The 23,908-nt window shown below is 43.2% G+C and overlaps 2 protein-coding genes and 1 long non-coding RNA gene across 11 annotated transcripts in view; 2 read left to right on the top strand and 1 right to left on the bottom strand.

Moving 5' to 3' along the window:
* The first annotated feature begins 1,414 nt into the window (after window positions 1–1,414).
* Window positions 1,415–19,897, top strand: LOC110138991 (uncharacterized). 2 transcript variants are annotated; one of them, XR_011488778.1, is made up of 5 exons: window positions 1,415–2,514; window positions 3,525–3,602; window positions 5,136–5,222; window positions 10,757–10,904; window positions 19,333–19,897. It is a non-coding gene; the product is annotated as an uncharacterized lncRNA (long non-coding RNA). The 2 variants fall into 2 exon arrangements; XR_002314353.2 differs by lacking the exon at window positions 5,136–5,222 and having other exon boundaries at window positions 1,424–2,514.
* ANAPC16 (anaphase promoting complex subunit 16) lies at window positions 12,585–19,515 on the bottom strand. Its single transcript, XM_020896484.2, has 3 exons — window positions 19,374–19,515; window positions 14,300–14,374; window positions 12,585–13,410 (listed from the first exon to the last, which is right to left on the bottom strand). Exons 1-3 carry the CDS (start codon window positions 19,513–19,515, stop codon window positions 13,295–13,297), a joined length of 333 nt encoding a protein of 110 aa, XP_020752143.1. The 3' UTR covers window positions 12,585–13,294.
* A 2,363-nt stretch (window positions 19,898–22,260) lies between the features above and the next one.
* ASCC1 (activating signal cointegrator 1 complex subunit 1) overlaps window positions 22,261–23,908 on the top strand; it is a 103,087-nt gene continuing 101,439 nt past the window's right edge. For 6 of the 8 annotated variants that reach the window (XR_011488776.1, XM_070470803.1, XM_070470801.1 and 3 more), the window contains exon 1: window positions 22,261–22,367. The gene's annotated coding sequence lies outside the window, so the exon portion shown is untranslated. Of the gene's footprint in view, window positions 22,368–22,602; window positions 22,695–22,725; window positions 22,901–23,908 lie in introns of those variants that run through there. The other 2 variants (XM_070470799.1, XM_070470800.1) reach the window with 2 other exon arrangements.

The following is a 23,908-nucleotide window of genomic DNA, read 5'->3' as shown; positions in this document are numbered from 1 at the left end:
GCACTCTGGACTTGCTCTAGGATAACCCTGGACCCTTGGAATTGTTCTTGCTTATTGAATGCCTTTCTTTCCAGAAGACTCTGATCTCTAGGAGGGGCCAACACCATGGTTGTCTTTCCTTTGTATGTTTGTTTTTAGCAATTGTGTGCCCTTTATCAACAGTGCTTACTTAGTACACAGTAGGTGCTCAATGTGCTGTTGGGAATGACTGTGCTCCATAGCTACAGGCATGGCCTTCCTTCCCGTGAGAGATTTCCATTCAGGTCCTTCAGCAGCTGTTTACCAAGGAACAGCATACCCCCAGGATACAAGGATGATTTGGAAAACGAGGCTTACCATCTAGTAGAGGAATTGACAATCCACAACTCACTTTGAAATTTGTAAAAATCTCTTCTAACCAGAGTGCTTCTACCCCCCTCCTAAGGCCCCTTTCCTGCTCTACTGGCCCATTGATTCTTGGCTCCTGGGGCTGGGGCCCAGCATACTGCTCTGAGTTTCAAGACCTACCCAGGCCCTGAACAAGCCAGGCCTGCTGTGGGGCTTCACACAGGCTCCTGGTGCAGGTCCAGGGAGTTGAGGCACAGGGCAGACAGCACTGGGCTCTCCAAGCTCCTCTGGACAGTTCTACACCACGTGCCTGAGCTTTTAGTTGTTTTGGAGAATTTGTTAGGAAATCACCTTTCCTCAAATTCGTCTGGAGAGGAATTTTGAGGGTAAAGGCTTACATTCATTTTAATGATTTGAAGTGCTGGTCTTAAAATAGTTATCCCTAAAGTGTCAGGTTTGCGCAGCAAGTAAAAGACATTACTCTGCCAACAAAAGTCCATATAGTCAAGGCTATGGACTTCCCAGTGGTCACACATATTTGTGAGAGCTGGACAGTAAAGAAGGCAGAGTGCCAAAGAATTGACACCTTTGAACTGTGGTGCTGGAGAAGACTCCTGAGAGTCCCTTGGACAGCAAGGGGATCAAACCTGTCAATCTTAAAGGAAATTAACCCTGCATACTCATTGGAAGGACTGATGCTGAAGCTGAAGCTCCAGTATTTTGGCCATCTGATGTGAACAGCCAACTCATTGGAAAAGTCCCTGATGCTGGGAAAGATTGAGGGCAGGAGAAGAGGGTGTCAGAGGATAAGATGGCTGGATGTCATCACTGATGCAGTGGACATGAACTTGGGCAAACTTTGGGAGATGGTGAGGGACATGGAGGCCTGGCATGCTGCAGTCCATGTTGTTGCAAACAGTCTGACACGACTGGCAACTGAACAATAAAGTGTCAGGACATCTGGGTAGAAAGACCTTGAATTTCTGATTTTGGTTGTTCCTCCCAGTTTCCCAGAGCCTCAGTTTTGTCATCTGAAGGATGTTTTGTCATGAGGAACATGAGATGTTGTTACATGACAATGCCAAGCAAGTTTAAGATGCTTCATGATGATTGGAAACATCAGTGCTGACAGTCTGGTCGTGGGGCCTCACGCAGTAGGGAGGGCACAATGGAAGTGGCCTCCTGGGGTCCCACAGCGGGCTTCGTGTGGTGCAGGTGAGTAAAGGCTGAGGCTAGTGAGAGGCAGCACTAGGACCCAGGGGCTGAATCTGGAGCCGGCTCAGCTGGGTAAGTTCACAGCCAGAACACAATGTTCTCAGTGTACCCACAGGAAACCCTGAAGAGGAGAACTGCACATGGCCTTCTGCTGGGTGTGTTCTGGTCCTAGCCTTTTATTCTTTTTCCTAACCTCAGTCCCCACTTTCACATCCTGTAACCTGCAGAGCCCCACCCTGCTGGGCTGGTCCCAGGCCCCGGGAGAGCAATCAATGCAGGAAGCCCAAAACCTGGCTGGCCTTCACCATTTTCAAATAAGACCGTTTACTTCTAACCTTGGTTTCCTGAATCAGCCCTTTGTGATGGAAACTTTTCACTGTGCGGAAGGCAGACACCGGGGACAAAGTTGGGTTTCTAGCTGAGGCGAGGGTCTTGGCTCAGAAGCAAGGGAAACAGCTGATACCTCTGAACCACCTCCTCCCTTCCTCTCTGAAGGCCAGACTCCACCTGGGATGGGGCGAGGGCCTCCACGGCTGCTGCATAAATCAGAAGGAACTGGGAGCTGCCTGGGAAACCAGGGCCAGGTTTGGAGCAGAACATTGTATGATGTGGTTCCTAGTTTTTATTTCCACGAATGCTATAATATGTTATCCTACCGAGCTATTTTTATTGAATGAAAAGATTTTAAAAAAGCAAACCTCTACAAAACCAACAGCCCTCTGTTACAGGGAAGGACAAGGTGAACTTTTCACTTCCTTCCCCACAGCCTATCAACTCATCTGCGGTTTGGTGTCACCCACACTTCCGTACTATATTCAATCTCAATTTTTGCCTCCTTGTTTTTGAAACTGCAAGAGCAAGGCTCTTAAACTCATGTTGCTCCTGTATGTTGCATGGGACTTGCAAAAGAGTCTTTTTAGTGAGTTGTCACAACTGATTGCAGAGAGGCCAGATGCCAGCCTGGAGGCAGAGGTAAGCCCAGAGAGTAAACAGTGGGGGAGTCTGTGAGCAGCCAGCACCGCCCAGCTGTATTCAGCAACCTGAGCTGTTGGGGGCAGCAAATAAGCAGCAAGGCTCTTCCTTTATGACACCTACATGTCTGCCTCCTTAATGAGGGGCCTGGTCATTGAAAATAAACCCTGGTGCTTATATTATGCTCCATTAATAAGGGTTTTTCCACTCTAGCATTTCAGAGTCTTTTCCCAAATCTTGATTTGTAAGAGTTTTAGCTCACCACAGGCTGATAAAGAGATTTGACTGGGTGCTTCCCAGATTTGTCCAAGCTCAGGGGTTCCCTTCTTAGAGAAGGAACTTTCCAAAGCCGGCACTACTGCTACTCCGGGGAAGCAAGCACAAAGCTTGCAGCTCCCAAAGACCTGGGGTCTAGTTTTAAGTTTGCCAATTTGCTGTGCAACCCTGTGCGAGTCACCTGCTCACTTGAGACTTCAATATCCTCATTTATAAAAGGAGAGGGTTTGGTTAAACATCGTCGCTGTTACAGGTGTAATTGTATCCCTTCTCAAAATTTATATATTGAAGTCCTAGCCCCAGTAACTTAGCGTGTGACCTTATTTGGAGATGTTGTTGTTTAGTCACTAAGTCATGTCCGACTCTTCGCATGCCCATGGACTGTAGCCTACCGGGCTCCTCTTTCCATTGGAATCTGGCAAGAATATTGGAGTGGGTTGCCATTTCCTTCTCCAGAGGATCTTCCCGATCCAAGGATCGAACCCACATCTCCTGCCTTGGCAGAAGGGCTCTCTATCACTGAGCCACTTTGAGATAGAACCTAATAAAGGTAATCAAGTTAAAATGAGGTCAGTAGGGTGAGCCCTAATCTAAGATGATGACGGGCATCCTTAAAGAAAAGGGAGATTTGGACACAGACGTGCACGAGTGATGATGATGTAAAGAGACACTGAGAGGAGGTTATCATGTATAAGCCAAGGAGAGAGGCCTAAAACAGATCCTTTCCCTCACAGCCTCCAACAGGAACCAACCACGGTGAACCAACCATGGTGGCATCTTGATCTTGGCCTTCCAGACTTCAAAACTATGAGGTAATTAAGTTTCTGTTGTTTAAGCCACTCAGTCTGTGTACTTTGTAGGTGGCAGCCCTAGCCCAAAGGAATGCAGTTGCCAAGGCCCTTCAGCTCTTAGACTATAGGATTCTTTCCTGCCATCCCTTGGTGGCTTCCTCTGCCCCACATAGCCTTTCTGCTACCCTCTCCCAGTAAGTAAATGGCATTATGTGTCTGAAGTGCTTAGCACAGTGCCCCACATATAGTAATTCCTCACTACGTATTAACCATGATGAACGTTCTTCGAGTCTCCAGTGCCTGGATATGACCTGTACCTACCCCGAGAGCCTATGTGCCAAGTGAGAGGCATGGGTGCTGGGCCTGGGCCCTCATGTTCACTCACTGAGGCCTTTCCTATCCCCCTTGCCAGCTTTTCTTTTTTTCTTTTTGAAAACATTAATTAATTTGGCTGGCATTGGGTCTTAGTTTGTGCCACGCAGGATCTTTTCAGTTACAGCATGGGGGATCTTTGTTCTTTGACCAGAGACTGAACCGGGACCCCTGCATTGGGAGTGCAGAGTCTTAGCCACTGGACCACCAGCGGAGTCCTCCTCCCCTCAGCAGCTTTTCAATTGAAGAGTATTAGATTGACACCTTCTAGGAGCCAAACTCTTTTCTCATGGAAGGTTCATTTTGGCCACAGAGCCAGCAGGACTCAAAAGAGACTGGAAAAGCTCAGGATAGATGATGGTTTCTCTGTTCTTAGATTCAGTGATTCCCCAGAGTCATGAAGAGGTGTAGAACTCTGAGGTTGAGCCTCTGCTTTCATATTTCCCAGTGAGGACGCCCTCTGGTTGGCAGCAGAGTGAGTAAGTCTTAACGAGGGGTGCAGCCAGGGCTTGCGCTCCCAGACCGTGCAGTGCTGCCTTCCTCCTTGGGCATCCCTCCCCGCTTCTGTTTTCTAGCTCTGCTCTCAGAATGAATTTTCCTCTGTACCGAGAGATGGCATGGGGGTGATGTCTTGCTTTCTTCCTGGCTCCGGAGTCCATAGGTCTCCGGAGGCAATAGTGCCTGGGTCCTCCAACTGCCATCTCAGGCTGGCTGGGAGACTGTGATTTTCCTTTTCATGATCAGGAGTGCTTTCAAAAAGCGCTCTAGCCTTGAGCATTGAAGCAGTATCACAAAATGAGCCTTGAGTCTTCTCTGAGCAACGACACTGGTCCAGGATAGAAGGTCCTAGGTTGTCCTCTAGGCAGTATGTTGGAGGGCTTAGTTGCCCTGACTTCATAGAATATTCCAGATTTACTGTATTTTGGAGACTCTGCAAAAAGTTAAGTGGGTAGAATCTGACTTCAACAACCTTCAAGCATGAACTTTAGGTTTGCTAAACAGATGAAATGCCCATGCTTGTGTGGTTTATATGCCTGGAGATTTCTGAGAATAAGGAGAGGGAGAGAGGGTGTGGGAGTTCACTTCAGGCTTTCAGGGCCAGGCAAGGAAGGAGGAGAAACCAGTCGGGGGGGAACAACATCTGTCCACAACGTCTATATACTTTAAATTTGATCCCTTCAGACTGCCTCTTATCCTGGTTTGGCTCAGAGCCCAGAAGGGAGGTTCTTTCAGTAATTCTGAACTTGGAACATCTGCCTTCCCCTAAAAGTAAGTAAATAAGTACAAATCTGTAAATGCTTAGTTTCTCTGCCAGAGCAACAGTACTGTGAACAGTATTGCCTGCTGCTGCTAAGTCGCTTCAGTCGTGTCCTACTCTGTGCGATCCCATAGATGGCAGCCCACCAGGCTCCCCCATCCCTGGGATTCTCCAGGCAAGAACCCTGGAGTGGGTTGCCATTTCCTTCTCCAATGCATGAAAGTGAAAAGTGAAAGTGAAGTCGCTCAGTCGCGTCAGACTTTTAGTGACACCATGGACTGCAGCCTACCAGGCTCCTCCATCCATGGGATTTTCCAGGCAAGGGTACTGGAGTGGGGTGCCATTGCCTTCTCTGACAGTATTGCCTAGTGGCTGGTAAAGATCACTTCGATGCTTTATACCAGACTACGGGGCTTAAGCTTCTGGGCCCTGAGGAGCCTGCTTCCTGAGTTATTTATTGTGAAGGGCAGGATCCTTGGCCTCTTAGGTGTACCCTGGGCCCTGTCAGAGAAATGCTGTCTTGATGGAAAGTAGAGTGTGGCTCAGAACAGTCTGGTTTTTGCTTCCTTCTCCTGAGAGGGCACACCCTTCCCCAGTACAGGCTCAGCTCCAGCCACACCAAATGACTTGGAGTTCCACAAATGCACGTGCTAGTCGCTATACTTGGAATGCTTCTCTGGCATCTTCCGCTCTAACCCCGACTGACCAGTCTGCTCAGGCCCAGGGCTCACCTTCCCTAGGAAAACTTCCTTGTCATTTCCCCTTGCTTCCCACCACCAAGCCCTCTTGGCTTCCACAGCACCCCATCTAGACCAGAGTCATGGAGTTATGGTGCTGTATAGATTCCATATTTCTGTTTACTTGTCTGCATTTTTCACTGGTCCAAGTGTTTTCTAAACTGGCTGCAGGAGAGTTACACAAGACCCCCAATCATAGACCTGTTGGATCCCAGGAATCAGGTCAACGAGTCTGTATTTTTATTAAGCTTAATTCTGAGGCACAGCTAGATTTGGGAACTATTGCCCCATCTTTGTACTTCTGTTGCCTTACATATTACCAGAGACACAGTAGGCCCTCAAGAAATGTCTGACCCTTCTAATCTCTCTCTGGTAACCTCTTCTTGTTTTCACTTCCTTCCCTCACTAGCCTCAGACCATTTGCTTACCCTCTTGTGCTTCCCGTGTAAAACTGTAACCACCAACTATGCGTTTTTATTTTTTTCTATTCCTACTGCCAGGCTGCTAGGAGATCCTGGGAAACTTCTCCAATGACTGGTGCCATGGCAAATTTAGGGACTTGAACTGCAAATGGCCCCTGAATGTGCTTGGCAGCTAACCCTGGTCAACTCCTTCCCATTCTTCATAGGGACCATTCCCAATCCCACTGTTACCGCCGCCTCCTGCCACAGGCCACAGACCAACTTGCCTCCTGCATCACAGAGGAAATAGGAGCCTTCTGATGGGAACTCCCTCAACTTCCTGCCACCTCACCTGCCTTTACCCACATCAGCGCTACCCTTTTGCCCTCCCTCCCCGCTAATAATTACTCCCCCTGGGCTCTGGATCCCACCCCTCCCACTTGTCAGGGACCTCACACCCTCAGTCATGCCCTCTCTCTGGCCTCTCCCCAAAACAAATGTCTTGACTGTGTTTCTTCCTTTAACTGTCACCCTCCCTGCCCCTCATTTTTGATTCCCCTTACCACTGAACTTCTTAAAAGTGTTGCCGAGATTTGGCCCCACGTTTTCACCTCCCACTCACTCTCCCAGCCACAGCAGACTGGCTCCGCCTCCACTGTACCACTTAGGTGGCTGCTCTTGGGACAAGGTCACCAACAAGCTCCTTGGTCAAGTCCAAAGGCCTTCTCCACCCCTGTCACTTAACTGCTTGGCTACACCAGATTCTGGTGTTTGCAGCAGCCTCCTTCTTAAAATGTCCTTTCTCCTGGTTTCCCTGATGCCATATTCCTCATTTTCCAGCTATTTCTGGTGACTTCCTGCCAGTTGCTTTCCTGGGCTCCTCTTTCTCCTCTGAGAAGGTTCCAGTTCTCTTCTCACTCTGGGTTCTCTCCCTGGGCAGTGCCATTCATGCCTACCTTTGGCTGCATATCTCTAGTCTGGAGATAGTTTGAAAAGAAAAAAAACTGAAACTGAAGTTGCTCAGTCATGTCTGACTTTTTGCAACCCCGTGGACTGTAGCCTACCAGGCTCCTCCGTCCATGGGATTCTCCAGGGAAGAGTACTGGAGTGGGTTGCCATTTCCTTCTCCAGGGGATCTTCCTGACCCAGGGATTGAACCCAGGTCTCCCGCATTGCAGGCAGCCGCTTTAGCCTCTGAGCCACCAGGGAAGCCCAGAGATAGTCTGCTGCTGCTAAGTCACTTCAGTTGTGTCCCTCTGTGCGACCCCACAGACGGCAGCCCACCAGGCTCCCCTGTCCCTGGGATTCTCCAGGCAAGAACACTGGAGTGGGCTGCCATAGAGAGTCCCAAATCTAACTCTAGCCCAGATCACTCTCCTGAGCTATAGACCAGAGAGTCACCTGCCAGATATCTCCTTGAATCCACATCTCTCCCTGTAGCCCTGCCTCAGTGAATAAAGAATCCTGTCCATCAGCTACTGAGACACGAAACCCAGGTGTCCTACATGAATTCTCCAAGTCTGACGAGTCACCAAGTCCCACATAGGCTATTCCTTGAGTAACTCTCAAGTTAAAATCTATCCTCTTGTCTCCACATTTTTAAGGTTGCAGTTAGGTCTCCCCTGGATTTCCATGACAGCTTCCAAAAAGATCTGGGTCTTATCACCACTAATTTGCCACTGTTCCTTGCAGCTGCTGCTGCTAAGTCGCTTCAGTCATGCTCAACTCTGTGCGACCCCACAGACAGCAGCCCACCAGGCTCCCCCGTCCCTGGGATTCTCCAGGCAAGAACACTGGAGTGGGTTGCCATTTCCTTCTCCAATGCATGAAAGTGAAAAGTGAAAGTGAAGTCGCTCAGTCATGTCCGACTCTTAGCGACCCCATGGACCGCAGCCTACCAGGCTCCTCCATCCATGGGATTTTCCAGGCAAGAGTACTGGAGTGGGGTGCCATTGCCTTCTCCTTCCTTGAAGCTGAGATTTCTAAAGTGAAACCAGATCTTGTCATTCCCCTACTTTAAACCTTTTAATAGTTCCCCACTGTCCTCTAGTTGAAGTTCAAATTCCTTAGCAAAACCCATCAGGTCCAGTTTTGTCTCATCTCTTGTCTTTATGAAACATCCATAACAAAGCACCCTCAGCCCCACAGAAGCATGATGCCCTTCCTCACTCTTGGGCCTTTGCATATTTTGTACCTTCTATCTAGAAAGTCCTTCCTTCTCACCCCACCTACTTGTTCTCCAGGTCTTAGCCTAAACAGCATCCTTCCAGGAAGTCTTCTCTGACCCTGGCTCAGCTGGGTTAGCTGTCTCTGATTTTACATGGTTTCTGTTACCAGACAGTTTTTAGACTGAAAACTACTCTTTTATCTCTTTTAATATATTTATATAAACTCAAAGCTGATAACTGTGTCTTGATTGACAGCATATCCTCAGCTCTAGCAGATGCTAGACACAGAGTAAGTGCTCAGTAAATGTCTGTAGAATGAATAAAAGACATTTGGAAATAAACATCCTCTCTGTTCCTTTGGAGAAGGAAATGGCAACCCACTCCAGTATTCTTGCCTGGAGAATCCCAGGGATGGGGGAGCCTGGTGGGCTGCTGTCACTGGGGTTGCATAGAGTCAGACACGACTGAAGCGACTTAGCATGCATGCATGCACTGGAGAAGGAAATGGCAACCCACTCCAGTATTCTTGCCTGGAAAATCCCAGGGACAGAGGAGCCTGGTAGGCTGCCTTCTATGGGATCACACAGAGTCAGACACGACTGAAGCGACTTAGCAGCAGGAGCAGCAGCAGCAGCAGTAGCTGTTGTTCCTGTTAATAAACTGTATGTTGTTTCATTACCTTCCCTAAAGAGCTTATATTATAAAAATGAAGTAAGTGAATTCTGGAGAAACAGCTTCTCTAGGGAGGCTGGACAGGCTGGAGAAATCAGAGTATCTGGAGAGGTGGAGAGCAGCTTGTGGATGCTGACGTGTGGAACCACCATTGGGCCTGTGTGCAGGAGCCTATGAGGAAGGCAGGGAGCCACCAACATCATTTGCCCAGGCTCTTCCCATGGCTGTTTAGGACACAGCTTCCACCTGTCAGTACAGCATTATAGAGAGCTCTGGGCTGGGCTCTGGCTTATTGTCTTGTCAATTAATTACCTTAGGCATTTCTCCAGTATGGATGCTGCACCATAGCTAGCCTAGCTTCTACATGAGGGTAAACATACAAATTCATACTTCCATTCACTCAATAAATACCTGCGGCACACCTACTATGTGCCAGCTAGTGTTCTAGGTACTGAATATACATAAAGCAATGAGACACATAAGGGCCTGACAGCCTGTTAACCAGGGGGATGAACTAGATGGTCTCTAAGGTCTCTTCCATTCAGCTCTAAATTCTGAGACTCCCTCTTTGACCAGATGCAAAATAAGAAGGCAGGCTAGTAGCACAGGGTCCGGTTCCAGCCTCCTCCTCCCATTCTTCACTCTTGGTACCATCTCCATCCAAACTCAGCTCTGGGAACCCAGAGATCCAGCATCATTTGTATTCTGCCTGCAACCCCAAACTTCCCCAAGTATCTGTTAGTTAAACCCTGTACCTCTTTTGTGGAGAGGATTTGTCTTGCTTGGAACTTTGGGTAATTACAAGGCAGCCAGGCAAGATATTGTAGGCAAGGTTAGGTGGTCTGACAAAAGGAAAGGGAGAAGCATAACTGCCTTCTCCTCCAAGTGTAGTATCTTTTGGGTTTGCCTGAAAGGGAACCATGTCCCTGGGCAGGTTCTTCCTCTTTCTTATGGATGATAGGCATCTCCTGGTCCTGTCTCTTTTCTTCTACCTTTGGCTTGGCCTTAAGGTCCAAAGTTTCTACCACTTCAGTATCTGGTGTTCTGATCGGGAACAAGGAATTCAAGGACTCCCAATCATGCCGGGGAAGGGAAGCCGAGGGCTTCAAGTAAATGGACTGAGCAGAGAGATCCTAGGGTTAGAAACTTGATTTAGAGTTCCAGACCACTGTCATTCCAGGTGAGTATCAGGCATAGGATGGCACTAATAAATAAAGCACTTAAGCTTATCAGTGAAAACTGAGGACTTCAAAGCTGATCTTAGATAATTAAAGTAAAAAAATAAGATTTTTAACTTCATAAAAGTAAAACCAGCTTTATGTAAGTTTACTATTTATGTCTCATTACCATGAGACAAGGCACTTATATGGAATTATGTATCAAACTGATATGAACAATCTTTATTAGCAAATTCTCCCTTCACATTTTCTGGTGTATGACAAACTAGAAGGCATAAAGGTTTGAAAGGCCTATATTATTAACTATACTTTGGTTAATAATCTTGGTACCTTACCTTCTCTGTACTGGTTTCCTCAACTGTTAACTGCCGGCCTCATTTATCTCACAGGGTTGATGTGGGACTCAAGATGAGACATTTATGAAACTGCAAAGTGTTTTATGCACTGAAACACTCGTTACCATCAGCTTTAAGATGGTGGCTGTGAAATCCTGGCTGTTAGCTGCCATCTTCCCTGTCTTCCTCCTTGCACACTTAGGTATGTATCTGTTAAGCATCTAACTTTATCATGCCAAATCCTAAAAGGTTATGTAGATACTGACATAGCTACTTCCTATCAGTCCTTAAAGGAAGAGGTTGTTCCTTATCACCAAGCTCGGAGAGGAAGCAGGGAGGGTGGTACTAAGGTTTATTTCCTCCAGGTAGTTAAATCATTTTATCATTTAAAAAAAAAAAGGTTTTAGGGTTTTTCTTTGTATGAGGCACTGGGTTGGGGTCAGTGGGATGAAGCATGATACATATATGTGTGTGTATGTATATATATATATATATATAAACCTTTCAATTATATATTATATATAAAATAATCTCAGCTTTGGAGTCTGGCACACTCAGTTCAAATCCAGACTTGGCCACTTACTTAGCTAGGGAGCCTGGGCATATAGTAATGCCTTCTCTGAGCTTCAAGTTCATCTGTATTAGGGTTTTTTTTTTTTACACATCTTGCAGTGTTACTGAAAGGACTATAATTAATTCCTTTGAGTGACTGGAACATAATGAGTGCAGAAGTGAGGAAAGATGAACAACAGGTCCATCTTCAAGCCCATAGCATGGTAATAGGAGTTATGGATGAGACATAATGACCAACAGAAAGGTGCAGAGAGGGAGGGGCCATCTTCAAACAGTGAGGGTCTTGTTTCTGGCAGCACTCAAGGAGAAGCTGAATGGTCACTGGAAAAGGTGCTTCAGAAGGTATTTCCACTGAACTCTATAGATCTCTTCAATTTCTAAGGCCATGAAAAGAAATGTACAACTGAGAGAGTAAAAAATTCTTGAAGTTCAATACCAGAGGGTAAAGACGAGGTAATACAGTGTCTGGGTCCTATACATAAATCAAATGAAAGCTAGTGATTGCTTCTGAACTGTCACTGAAAATATGATTGAAAGGTTTATTGCAGACTAGGTATTTAAAATTTTTCCTTTGGTAATCATGAAGATGGTTGATACCCAAAAGGACAATGTTAGGAAACTCAATGGCTTTCAATAATGGAACTAGTTTAGGTTAAGAAGTATTATATGGAAATTAGTGAGTTTGAGGGCTGGTAATTTTTGTGCTCTGATGTGCTTCAGAGACAAGGTTAGTGGACTGAATTGTCAATCAAATGCAACCTGTTTTAAGTTCCAAGATTTTCTTTGGAGTCTGGGCTATGTGGCCATGTGCAGGTCTTTATCTTCCCTGTGCTCAGACTCCTTATCGACTCAATGAGGTCACCACCTCCCTGTCATGGAGTATGTATTAAAATATTCTGAACTCCTGAGATTAAGGCCAACTGCTACTGGGATTTTATTTATTCATAATTAACTAACTCTAAGCAGGTCAGGAACAAGATATTAATGAGGAGAAAAGCAAATTCTGTCTGGGGCAAAATTTGCATACAATCTAAATGATTCTAACTATGTAGTGTGGATGTGAGGGTCCCATGAGTAAAAACAAAGATTATCTCTTAGCTTATCAGGTTTTTCCATATCATGGCTAAAAACCTACTTAGATATTGATGATAAATTCATATACTTCTAAAAAGACAAATATCCCTGAGATGAAGCAAATCTACCATTTGTTTAGGAGAAATGGTTTTTAGATTCCCTTTTTATAAAAAAGTAATTTGACCTCTTCCCCCTATCCCAAATCCTTGAGGCTTTGAAAGGATAAAGAAACCAATTTGGAGTTCTTTCAAAGGATTTATTTGCTACAGAATTGCCAGAGCCCACCAACAAGATGAACTCAGGATTTCTGTGTTTAAAAGGATTTTGCTCACTGCTTTATTTTTACAAGAACTTCAACATTCAAAAAGCAATTCTTTTTGCCAGCATTTGGCATGCCTAGAAGAGGTTAGAAAAAGTTAGAATCTATAGAATTAGATGTCTAAAAATAGAAAAAATCCCAAACATTAAAAAATTCCTAATTTGGACAAGTCCTGAGTCGAAATCACATTCATCTGCAAAAAGAAGGGTTTTAGGTTAGAAATGTATTTTATAACTCCAGATCCTGACCTTGGACTTGACTGGTGAGGATTCTAGGAACTGTGTGAATGACAGGAGGGATGTCTTTCCTCTGGCCAATTCTGGCATGTGTCCTGGACTGTGAAGTTTTATAAATCTCTTTTAAACTCAAACTTCCTGGTTCTCTGATGTCGATTGTCTAAATCCGATTCTCAATACTTTTTTAAACAAATAAGCAAAAAATTTCCCTGCAAGATCACACACTTAAGAATTTGTTGCTTGTGTATAGGTACAGAGAAACCAAGTATGAATGTGAATTAACAATTCAGTGATGGAGCCGTGAATCTCTGGATGGCTATATACATTGTAAGAAAAGTTCCTTGCTAGACCTGCAGTTGCTGTGCACCCGAGATGACCATCCAGGCCAGATTAACCTGAAGAGGGTGTGAACCCCAGCAGCTGCTCGATGGGTTTAAATCGCCACTCATCTGCCTCCAGCTCTTCTACCAAACCAGCTAGTTTTTCCATCCGAGCAACCTGCTGATCTGTAAAGAATCAAGGAGATAGTATTTTTTAATAATAATATACCAAGCACCAAAATGATGACTGATTTAAAAATAATTTCTAGAAGGATTTATCCCCCTCGATATTCTAGTAATGGGGTCTTACCCTATGTTGTCAGAAGACTTAAATCTTTTCTTTATATTTTATTTTTAATTGTAGGATAATTAAGACAATCTTAAAAAATAGTAGTAGTTATCCTCCATGCCATTTGTCTACTAAATTTGTGACTGGTTACAAGTACTTAAGACTCTGCCTCCACTGCAGGGGGAACTGGGTCTATCCCTGGTTGGGGAACTAAGATCCTGTATGCTACGAAAAATAAACAAACCCAAAAAACCAAAAACCTAGGGTTACAAGCAATTGCAGCTCCCCCCACACCCGCCCACCCTAACATTATGTTCTCAGGGGAGAAATAGTCTGGTTTGGCGGTGGAACAGAGTTCCCTGATGCATAAATGAAGACCTGGTGAGGCATGATAGGATAGAAAAGGTGCTACCAGGATCTTCGAATCCAGGTAGACCAAGAGGTATTGCATACATACCTGAAGATGCAGACAGTGGTAACAGTGGAGGACAACAGGAAAAGAAGGTTTCAGGAAGGAGTGGAAAAAGCAATACAAGAGGAGTAGGAAGCATTAACTCTGGTAGAAAACTAACCCCTTTGACTTCAAATTTAAGTCTTAATGTAACATTCTGTGTGGATTAAGAACTGTAGAATGTTCTTGTCTGCAGGCAATTTGGGAAGTCCACTTAAGTAGCCTTGCTGAGTTTTTGTTACAGAGCACTGACCTTTCTAAATCCTCCTCTCCCACCCTTCCACTCCCTAGGAAGTTGATTCTCACAGTTAAGTACAGGGTACTCATGTGCTTACCATGTTTCACCTGTTTAAGCGTAGATGCCACTTGATAGCTGAAAACAGATTCACAGAGGAATCTCTCAGAGCCATCTACAAACAGAAGAGGAAAAGTTTTAATCTGCTCCAATCCATTTTAATCTAATGGCTTCCGATAAATGTAGTAAACACATCCATTCTTCTCCCTGTTTTTACTTTCAGGGTCTAGTTTCCAGGGTTTACAAAGAGGGCTTCTGTTTCACTTAGAATTAACACTACTGTGTTATAAAAGCTACTTCTTCTATACCTAGAATGTTAAAATAGTCCCTACACTTGTTCAAGAGTTTAAAAATAGTGTTAAAATAACAAAAACAAGAAACCCCAGTCTGATGTCCTGGTCAACATTTCTCCCATCCTAACCTGACAATTTCTTAACGTTCTCCTATTTTGTATGTCAAGCAAACACTGACAGCTAACAAACTTGGCCATGTGGCCCCAAACTTTCAAAATACAAAGGTACACCAAAACTCTTAATCATTTTCATCCTAAAAAGTAAAGTTGAAGAAAAATAGCTATTGTCAATATTTTGTATATCAAATTACATCACAATGACCATCACAAAACACTGCTGGGAAATTTCATTCTGTAAACGCAAATTGTAACCTTGATTTTCCAACTAAACCAAAACACTGCAATTTGGATGGTGATAAGAGTATGGTGCAATTTCAGAACCTAGCATTGTACTGATGCCAAGAACTGGATATAAGAAGGTAGCTAATTCAGTCACCCCAGTATACTTGGAAGATGATTGTGAAACATAAGCTAGTTCATGTTATTCCTCATCAGGCAAGGGCTGATACAACAAAACATATCCCGAAAGACGTAGAACTCATGTAGGAAAATGTGACTTCAAAGGGTAGCAGAAACCATTCAGGGAAGGGATCTTATTGCAGAAATTCTAAAACAAATGAAGGGAGAGGACACAGCTGTCTTTTTTTAGGCGGCGGTTCATGCCAACACTACTGGGTGTCAAGCACTCACCCATCAATCATGGGTTGCTGCCGTCAGCCAGGTATTAAGTGACAAGGAGACAGGACTAACATTTTCTGGCTTCATGCTGAGTTTAACGCAAGGCAGACCTTATTTCAGAAGCTCATGATAAATAAGAAAAACCATAGATACTATATTCAAATAGCTTAAATATAAGACCAATAGGGCTTCTAATATTATCTTCAAAATTGGTGCAAAAATATAATTATTCCATACATAATATGTATGAAAATTATTATGTATATATATATATATTATTTCAAAATATAATTTCATATAGTGATGTAGACTTAGGAGAGTGTTATTCTTTAAATTCAACTTCTTTTCTAAACATTGTGTCATATGGGATATGATCCCACTCCCTCCTCCCACCCCTATTTCTCTGGCAGAATGTAAGTCATTTGTAAGTATATCATCTAAACTGAGCAAAAATTTAATTTTCAATTAATTGAATATTATAGTGGCTGTCCAGTTTAAAGATCTAGGTAAGCCAATGGTATTACTGAGTTTTTCAAATAAGGGAAATGGCCTGAAAATAACTATGAATCCCACTATGGGAAGAGGGACTGTGTGAACATTTGACACCAATGATGCAATTTATTATGCCTAATAAATTGTGTAAGTATGCCAGCATTCATACCCTTGATTAAAGAATCAAGTTATAACTTAAGTTTTATTTTAGGAAGAGCAAGGCACACAGAATTAGAGCTCTTCTCAGGTGGTTTGATCCTGAACTTGAGGATCTCACACAAGGCAGTGGGGATTCTGGTTCTAAGGACCAGGCCAAGATTTGTTTGCAAGCTCTTGAAAGTGCTACCTCCCACTTACATTCAATCACAGGTGTTATTAGGATAAATGCTTAAATTATAACATTTGCATATTTCCCTTGACAATGAACTTCAAAGCAAAAGGATGTAAGCTAATCTTTCAAAAAGGCACCTGCATATCACTTTGCTGCTCTGTATGTCTATGGAACACATTTTTGCTGATTTGCAGCTCTGTATTAACCACAAAGTCCACTGCTTCTTAGCTACATCCTATTAGTGTGATATCTGTACCTATCTAAAGTCTGGAATTTCTCCAGAGAGGAGTCAGCCTGGGGCAATCTGTCTTCCATTTAGAAATTGTAATCAAACTCTGTAACACACCAAGCAGCAATACATCAGCTTTCCTCTTAAGGGACAAGTAAAGGTTATAAATGGTGAAAAGTTCAGTAAATTGTCCAAATCTAACACCACTGTTAACTCCAATAAATAGGATGCTAACAAATTCATTTAAAAGACTATTATCCCACAGCGGGAAAACAGGCGATGGCAGATAATTAATGCTCCAGTGGCGTATGATGCCACCAGAATTCAGCCATTTCAGGACTGGAAGGCAGTCTCTGATTTGCCTACTAATATCTGGGTGAGACAATCCTAGCCAAAGGCAGGGGAATGTTGAAAAGTCCTATACAATATACTGCTTATGTGAGGTGTCTGATATCAGAGAGCAGATACACAAAAATGTTAGTACACAAGGTTAAGTACAGGTTATTTGGGTTTATTATCCTAGACTTGGGAGGAGGCAAGACCAAGTTGAACCTGTTAAGATAATAAAAAGCACCTAATTGCCTTTTGTTCCCACTCTGAAGAGGCAACTCTTCCTACTCTATTTTCATACAGGCATATCTCAGAGATGTAGGCCTGGTTCCAGACCACTGCAATAAAGCAAATCACACTAATTTTTTAGTTTCCCATTGCATATAAAAGTTAATGTTTATACCATACTGTAGTCTGTTAAGTGTGCAATAGCATTATGTCTAAGAAAAAATGTACATATCTTAATTAAAAAATACTGCTAAAAAATGCTAACCATCATCAAGCCTTCAGGGAAATGTAACCTTTTTGCTGGTGGAGGGTTTGAAATACCGTCAGCATTACCAAAATATGACACAGAGATAAGCAATGAGTAAATGCTGTTGAAAAAATGGCGCCAACATACTTGTTCAATGCAAGGTTGCCCAAACCTTCAATCTGTAAAATACCTGGTGTCAGCAAAGCCCAACAAAACAATGTATGCCTGTATTTCATTAGACTATTGTAAGAAAAATGGTCAGGTACACGGGCATTAGATTACTTGCATAATAGTATTGGCTATAAACATAGTAGGATGATGCATCCAAATCTACCATCCCTTTTAATTCACATTTAAGGGTACCATTTTCAATTTAACATTTTTCACTTGATTCGGGATAGTTCAAGGGCTGCCACCTCTAAGTTTTCATAGTTTGTCCTTAACTGTAAATAGCTTTAAAGTACAGGTGAAACTTTAAACCCAAGGAAGAAAACCAAAACTGGGCACTGCAAATTTAAACTCAATTTAAATTTATTCTACAGAAGAAAGGCAACACAGTCCCCCATGAAGCATACTGGGGTGGAATAAAAGTGGAGAGAACTATCACTTGTTAGAACATCAACATTTAGACTAACCTCAGAAGCCTTTCTTCTTTAACGTTTCCAAGAAATCTGGTGTACACTGACATAGAATACTGACAGCTCTGAGACCAAGGAGGTACCGCCTGTGTTAAATTCCTCCTGCAGCTAGACTTTAAATGACTTTAATCTTAGGGTTCATTGTTAAATAAGGATTCCTTTTCTGCTGCCATAAAACTCTTTAAGCAATTTAAGTGCCTCCAACTTTTGATTTGTTTTGGGAGAAACTTCCTTAATACCAGGTCTCTGCAGCATATAACTTGTCATAATTTATTTTTAGTGCCAAGTATGGTAAACAAGGCCCTAGATGTTCACTACTTCCAGACTCAGTGATGTTAGCTTGAGTATTCAGTTAACATAATTGAAGAAAACAAAAGGGCAAAGACAGAAGTATCAATACATACACCTCATATGTATCACTAACTACAATATATCATTGTCTACTTCACCAATCATGATTTGAACCAATTCTAAAAAGTCTTCTTATGTTTGGTCCCAGTCTTCCTATGTTTTCCTGTCACAAGTGATTCTTCTGTCTGCGTTGGCTTAATGCAAACCTCTGCTTTTTATTATACCCGATATAAATGAAGACCACCCCCAAAAAGCTGACTCTTAACGACAGTCTGTGCCTTTCTCAGATATTTCCAGATTAATTTTTAAGTATATTTACTGAAAGTTGCAATATTTAAAGCAAAAAGGATCAATATACAATTAAGCACAGATGTGCTAGAATCAAGTAGATTTTGAATCTTTAATAGGTTCTTTGCTGATTTTTTTTTTTTCAAGGTATGAAGGACAGTTTAACAGTTAAGGGCCTCTTTCATGAGACTCCCCTGGATGTTAGTCAAAATGAAGATTCCTGTGCTATAACCTAGACTAATTTGGAATCTCTAGGTGAACCAGAAATGTGCATTTTAAATAAGCTCTTCAGGAGGTTTTAATGCTATTAAGAATTTATTGGTCCATCTCCTAAAGTGACATGAACCTGATGAATTCTAGGTATTAAAGTTATTTCATGTTTATAGGCTGTGCCCTGATCTTGGCCAGCCAGTTTGCAAATGTGTGCTGAATAAAATGGGGGATGATCTGATGCAAATCCAGCGGGGTGGTGCTTGAGAAACCACACCGCACTGTCCTGCTGTGGGCCATCTAAGAATAGTACATTGGTTTTTATTTTCTCTCAGAATCTCTTCATCTATCTGTAGGTGAATTATATTAGAAAAAATATATATGAAACCTACTAACCATAGGGAAGCCGACTGGTACCAGGATAAAGCCACTGGAGCAGGAGTTTAATGGAATTCCTGGCCCAAGTACTGTGTCTTTTCACATGGTCAAATCACTTTATCTTTTCTGGGTCTAAATAACTCTAAATGACCTCCATGATTCCCAAAGTCTTTTTCAGTTCCAAAATTCTAATTCTGGAGAAAGATTTGTGTTTTAAAGATATTTTGAAATGAGGACAAGAGATGAAATGTGGAGCTGAAATCAGGACAAACTTGTAACTAATCCACTTAATAGCTTCTTTACAATTAATATTCATTGCAGGTCTGAATCCAATTATTCAGCAAAAAGCAGCATGAGATCACCTTCCAACATCTCTCCAGCTCCTTTGGGGTAGGTGAAAAGGGCTTTCCGTGGTGGGGCAAGGTCTGAGACACTGAAACCAGATCCAGTGACAGAACTTCCACTGACCCCACCAGCTGAGGAGGATGATGATGAGGCAGCCATTTCCTCTCTAGTAGAATTCTCACTTCACTACAGAGAAAGAAAAACAGCAATTGGCAAGTTTATGGAAGTGAGACTGACAACATTTCATTCCAGCTACCATGAAAGTCAGCATACAGTTTAGTCAAGAATTAGTTTCAAATTTTTCTACCCTCTGTACTCCCACGATCTTTTATGGCTCCTTGGGCCAAAATGTCACTCAGGATTTTAAGTGAAAATATGTTTATTCTTACTTTTTCTACTTAAAACACTACTTCCTACCATTAGCAAACTGTTTATGTCATTTGGGATTGACTGTGGGTGATTTATGGGTTATGAAAGGGTGATATGGCAGTGCCAAGGTAGCAATTTGACTGAGGAAATAAATTATATGAGGATAAAACAACCATGCCTCATGGGACAGTTTGTCTTGGATACATCCTGACCAAGCCACACCAAGAAACTCACTTATAAAATTTTCCAAATAAAATTCCAGAATAACACTGTGTTCTGTTCCCAAGGAAGGGGAATGGTTAGGAAATACATATTGGCCCTTTCATTAAATTAAAAAAATTTTTTTCATCCAAATGTAATACCCAAATTGATCACTCGGTGGCGTCCCCAAACTAGAACAAAATAGTTCAAGAATGATCTTAGAATCACAGCCTATTAGGAATTAGAGGGGCTGTGAGTGTTTAATACTATATCAAATTAAAAAATCAAAAGGTCCAAATGGGAAAAAAAAAAGTCAAAAGGTCCAAATGTAAATGAGAAAATCTGTACCAAATACATGTCTCCTTTAAAGAGTTCAAAACAAAATAGAAGCTTAGACTACACATTTACAGAAGATTCTAAAAGGTTTATGTTTTCTATATAAAAAGAACAGTTTTTCTTTCAAACTCAGAACTATCATTCAAGACATAAAACAGCCAGGGTTGAAAAGTGGAGTGCAGAATTAGCACTAACTTTAACATATATAAGCAGTTTTCTGCTGAGATGGAAAGATTACCTAAGTAATTTTTAGCTTTAAAGATTTAGGTTAAATTTTGAACGCTACCAGCAGGTGGTAACCAAAGTTAAAGTGAAACTCACAATAAACCCTAGTTTGGAACTGCTCTATAAAGGCAGGCATTCTGATCACCAAGACCAAACATTATGCTTGGCTTATACCAAGTAGCTGTTGATTTAAATAAATGTTTGCTAAATGAGTTAACATTTCACAGGAACCACAAGATTCCTTAAAGATCATCTAATCCAATCCCCCCATTTTGCACATAGGCATACAGACTTCAGCTTATTTGTTGTGCCATTTTTTTAAGCAATGGCTTTATTGCATTGTCATGTGCTATATGGGCTTCCCAGGTGGCTCAGTGGTAAAGAATCCACTTGTCAATGCAGGAGACATGGGCTCGATCCCTGGGTTGGGAAGATCCCCTGGAGAAGGAAATGGAAACCCACTCCTGTATTCCTGCCTGGGATCCCATGGGGAGACAGGAGCCTAGTGGGCTATAGTCCTGGGGTCACTAAGAGTCACACATGACAGAGTGACTAAACAACATGTACTATGTGAGAGGTGAAACAGCACAGTGATTAAGAGGTCAGACTCTTTGGCCCAGGTTCACGTCCTGGCTTTATTTGCCATCTGATTCTGGACAAATCATTCAACCTCTCTGCTCCTCAGCTGCCTCATCTATAGAATGCAGATAATGATAGTACCTACATCATAGGTGTCAGGAAGGTAAATATAACTAAAGCATTTGGAACACTTATAGTCACAATAAATGACAGCTATCCAAAACTACCAATGAATATTTAGTCCTGAATCTTTTTTTCCTCTGCAGATTCCAGTTTTTCATACTTATGTTTCAACACACTCATGGGAAAAGTCTTAATTCTCTCCATTTGACACAGAGTGTCAATGTCAAATGTCTCTTAGAATGGAAAGTGCATGCTCAGGAAGAGGGAAAATGCACCCCATACTTTCATTTTAAGGTTAATGATCTTAGGAAAAACCCTTTTCTTAGGAAAAGGGGGAGGAGTTGTTTTTCTACTCTCAAGGCCTAGCACAGAACCTGGATTACAGTGTTTCCTGAATGAATAAGGAACAAATGACAGAACACAGGGCTAGCAGAGGATAGAAAAGTTTGATGTCAGGAGGGTTGGTCCTTTACTGGTTTTTCTCCCTCATTCTGTAGATTTATTTACACAACTGTTTCTCCAATTAGGCTGCCAAGCCCAAGGTAGGTGCTCAGTAAAATTTTATTGAATATTTAAATATTAACCATGAAATAAGCTGGGACTTGACCCAATAAGGGAAGCTGGAACTATTGGCAGTAGAGATTCTTACAGGAGAGCAGAGATACTGCATGGTTGTGTTCATAGTGACAGGATGATCAACACATTTACTTCATGCATGATAGGGATGACCTCGTATTCATAAACCACTTTCCTTCCTAGCAGATACAGGCTTATATTCTTGAAAAGAATCCTTTTTAAAAAGTCTCCTTATCAAAAAGACAAGCAATCATTAAACTCCATCATCAGACATCATTCCAAATAGCTGGATCACCAATCAAAAAGATGCCGAGCTAAAAACAGCTTGGGTGGAAAGGTTCTGAAGAGGGGATAGGTCCGAATGTCAGCTGTTCCCAAGCTAACTCCAAGCCATAACCCTACACCCACGCCGACCTCCACCTCACCCCACCTCCCCGGTCTCCAGGGGGCGACAACACTGGCGCCATCCCACTGCGCAGGCGCCATCGCTTGGTCCGCATGCGCAATTGTCTCGTGCGGCCCGAGGAAATTTCCTCTTACACGCCCTCTGCGGCAGGCTCCAGTTCCTCCTCCTCCTTTCTCCACTTTACTAGTCCCTGCAGGTAGGATCCCAGGGATCAGCTCCCTTTCCAGCAAGCTCCCGAGGGTCCCTGAGCCCTCGACCACTTACCTCAGCGGCTTTGGCACTTTACAGCCCCGCCCCCAACTGAAGCGGCTGCTTTTTCCACGACGAGGGCGGCGGCGTGCTCGCGCCCTTGTGAAGGGAGCCCGCGGCGGCCGCGGCGTGCGCGCGCCTGTGCAATGGTGGGCGTGGCCGGGGCGGAGAGCCGCGGCGACCCGGTTCTGGGAGAGACCTTCTGGGTCCTTCGTGTTCTCTCACTACAGCGGTTTTCTTACCACCGCGGGGTCCTCTCTTCGCTTGCTTTGACGTACTGGGTTGATTTTTGCTCGCTTTTATGATTCAGGGTTTCATCTTTCCTCCCTACCTTGTAGGCCTTCTGCTTTCCTCTCTGTCTCTCCAAACCACCACGGAGCAGGATTAAATTGGCTATTCCCCCATCCTTCCTCCCGGAGAAGACAGTGGCACCCCACTCCAGTACTCTTGCCTGGAAAATCCCATGGACGGAGGAGCCTGGTAGGCTGCAGTCCATGGGGTCGCGAAGAGTCGAACTTGACTGAGCGACTTCACTTTGACTTTTCCCTTTCATGCACTGGAGAAGGAAATGGCAGCCCACTCCAATATTCTTGCCTGGAGAGTCCCAGGGACGGGAGCCTGGTGGGCTGCCGTCTATGGGGTCACACAGAGTTGGACACGACTGACGTGACTTAGTAGCAGCAGCAGCATCCTTCCTCCTGAGCAGTCTTGTAGCCCAGGGCCTTACAGGAAAGGCGGATGGAGGGTTTGCTATCTCTGAAACAACGCTGTCTTCCAGAGCTTAGTTTGAGGACCTACCCTGACACTGACATCTACTTTTGTGGCGAGCCTTTTTTTTTTTTTTTTTGAGAGGTCCTGGGAAATTGAGTATTAGGGTGTAATGTCATTAAAGTATTGCTAGTTACGCCTCCTCTTTTGATGTTCGAGTCTGTTTACCTTGTATATTGTTATTTCTCACAACACGAAACTAACTCATTGGTTCTGTAAGCAAATTACCAGTGAAAGCGATTTACTTCCTGAGGTTGGATTGAGCATTAGTGTGTTTAGTAAGGATTGATCTTTTCGGAGGGGGACTGCTTAAGTTATTTTGGGCTTCAAGACCATGTACCATATGTGGTAGGAACCTTGGTTAAACATAGCCAGAGCTAACCCTAAGAAGCTTTGTTTCCTAAATTGTTAATTCATTAAGTGGTGACTAGAAACTTGGTTTCTCCCTGAGTGATGTACAGTTTTCGGCAGTGACCTACAGAAATTGAATTCCTTCCCTCAGCAATGTGTTAGTTTGGAGAACCATGTTGGTTAAGTCATATGTTAACTTTGTTTTGATAGGCAACTGGATCTAATTGTTGAGTATGTATTTCTAGCAGCTGTAAAAGTAGTTAAGGATGTTTTTGTCCTCCCCTTGAGGGTAAATGTATTAAATATCCCTAATTCTCTGAACTATCATACTGTGTAAGAGGGTGAGACACTCACAAATGTTCAAATAAG

Source organism: Odocoileus virginianus, chromosome 7 (assembly GCF_023699985.2).
Source record: "Odocoileus virginianus isolate 20LAN1187 ecotype Illinois chromosome 7, Ovbor_1.2, whole genome shotgun sequence".
NCBI lineage: Eukaryota > Metazoa > Chordata > Mammalia > Artiodactyla > Cervidae > Odocoileus > Odocoileus virginianus.
The sequence above is the reverse complement of the archived record's forward strand: the minus strand, read 5'-3'. Positions and strand labels throughout refer to the sequence as shown.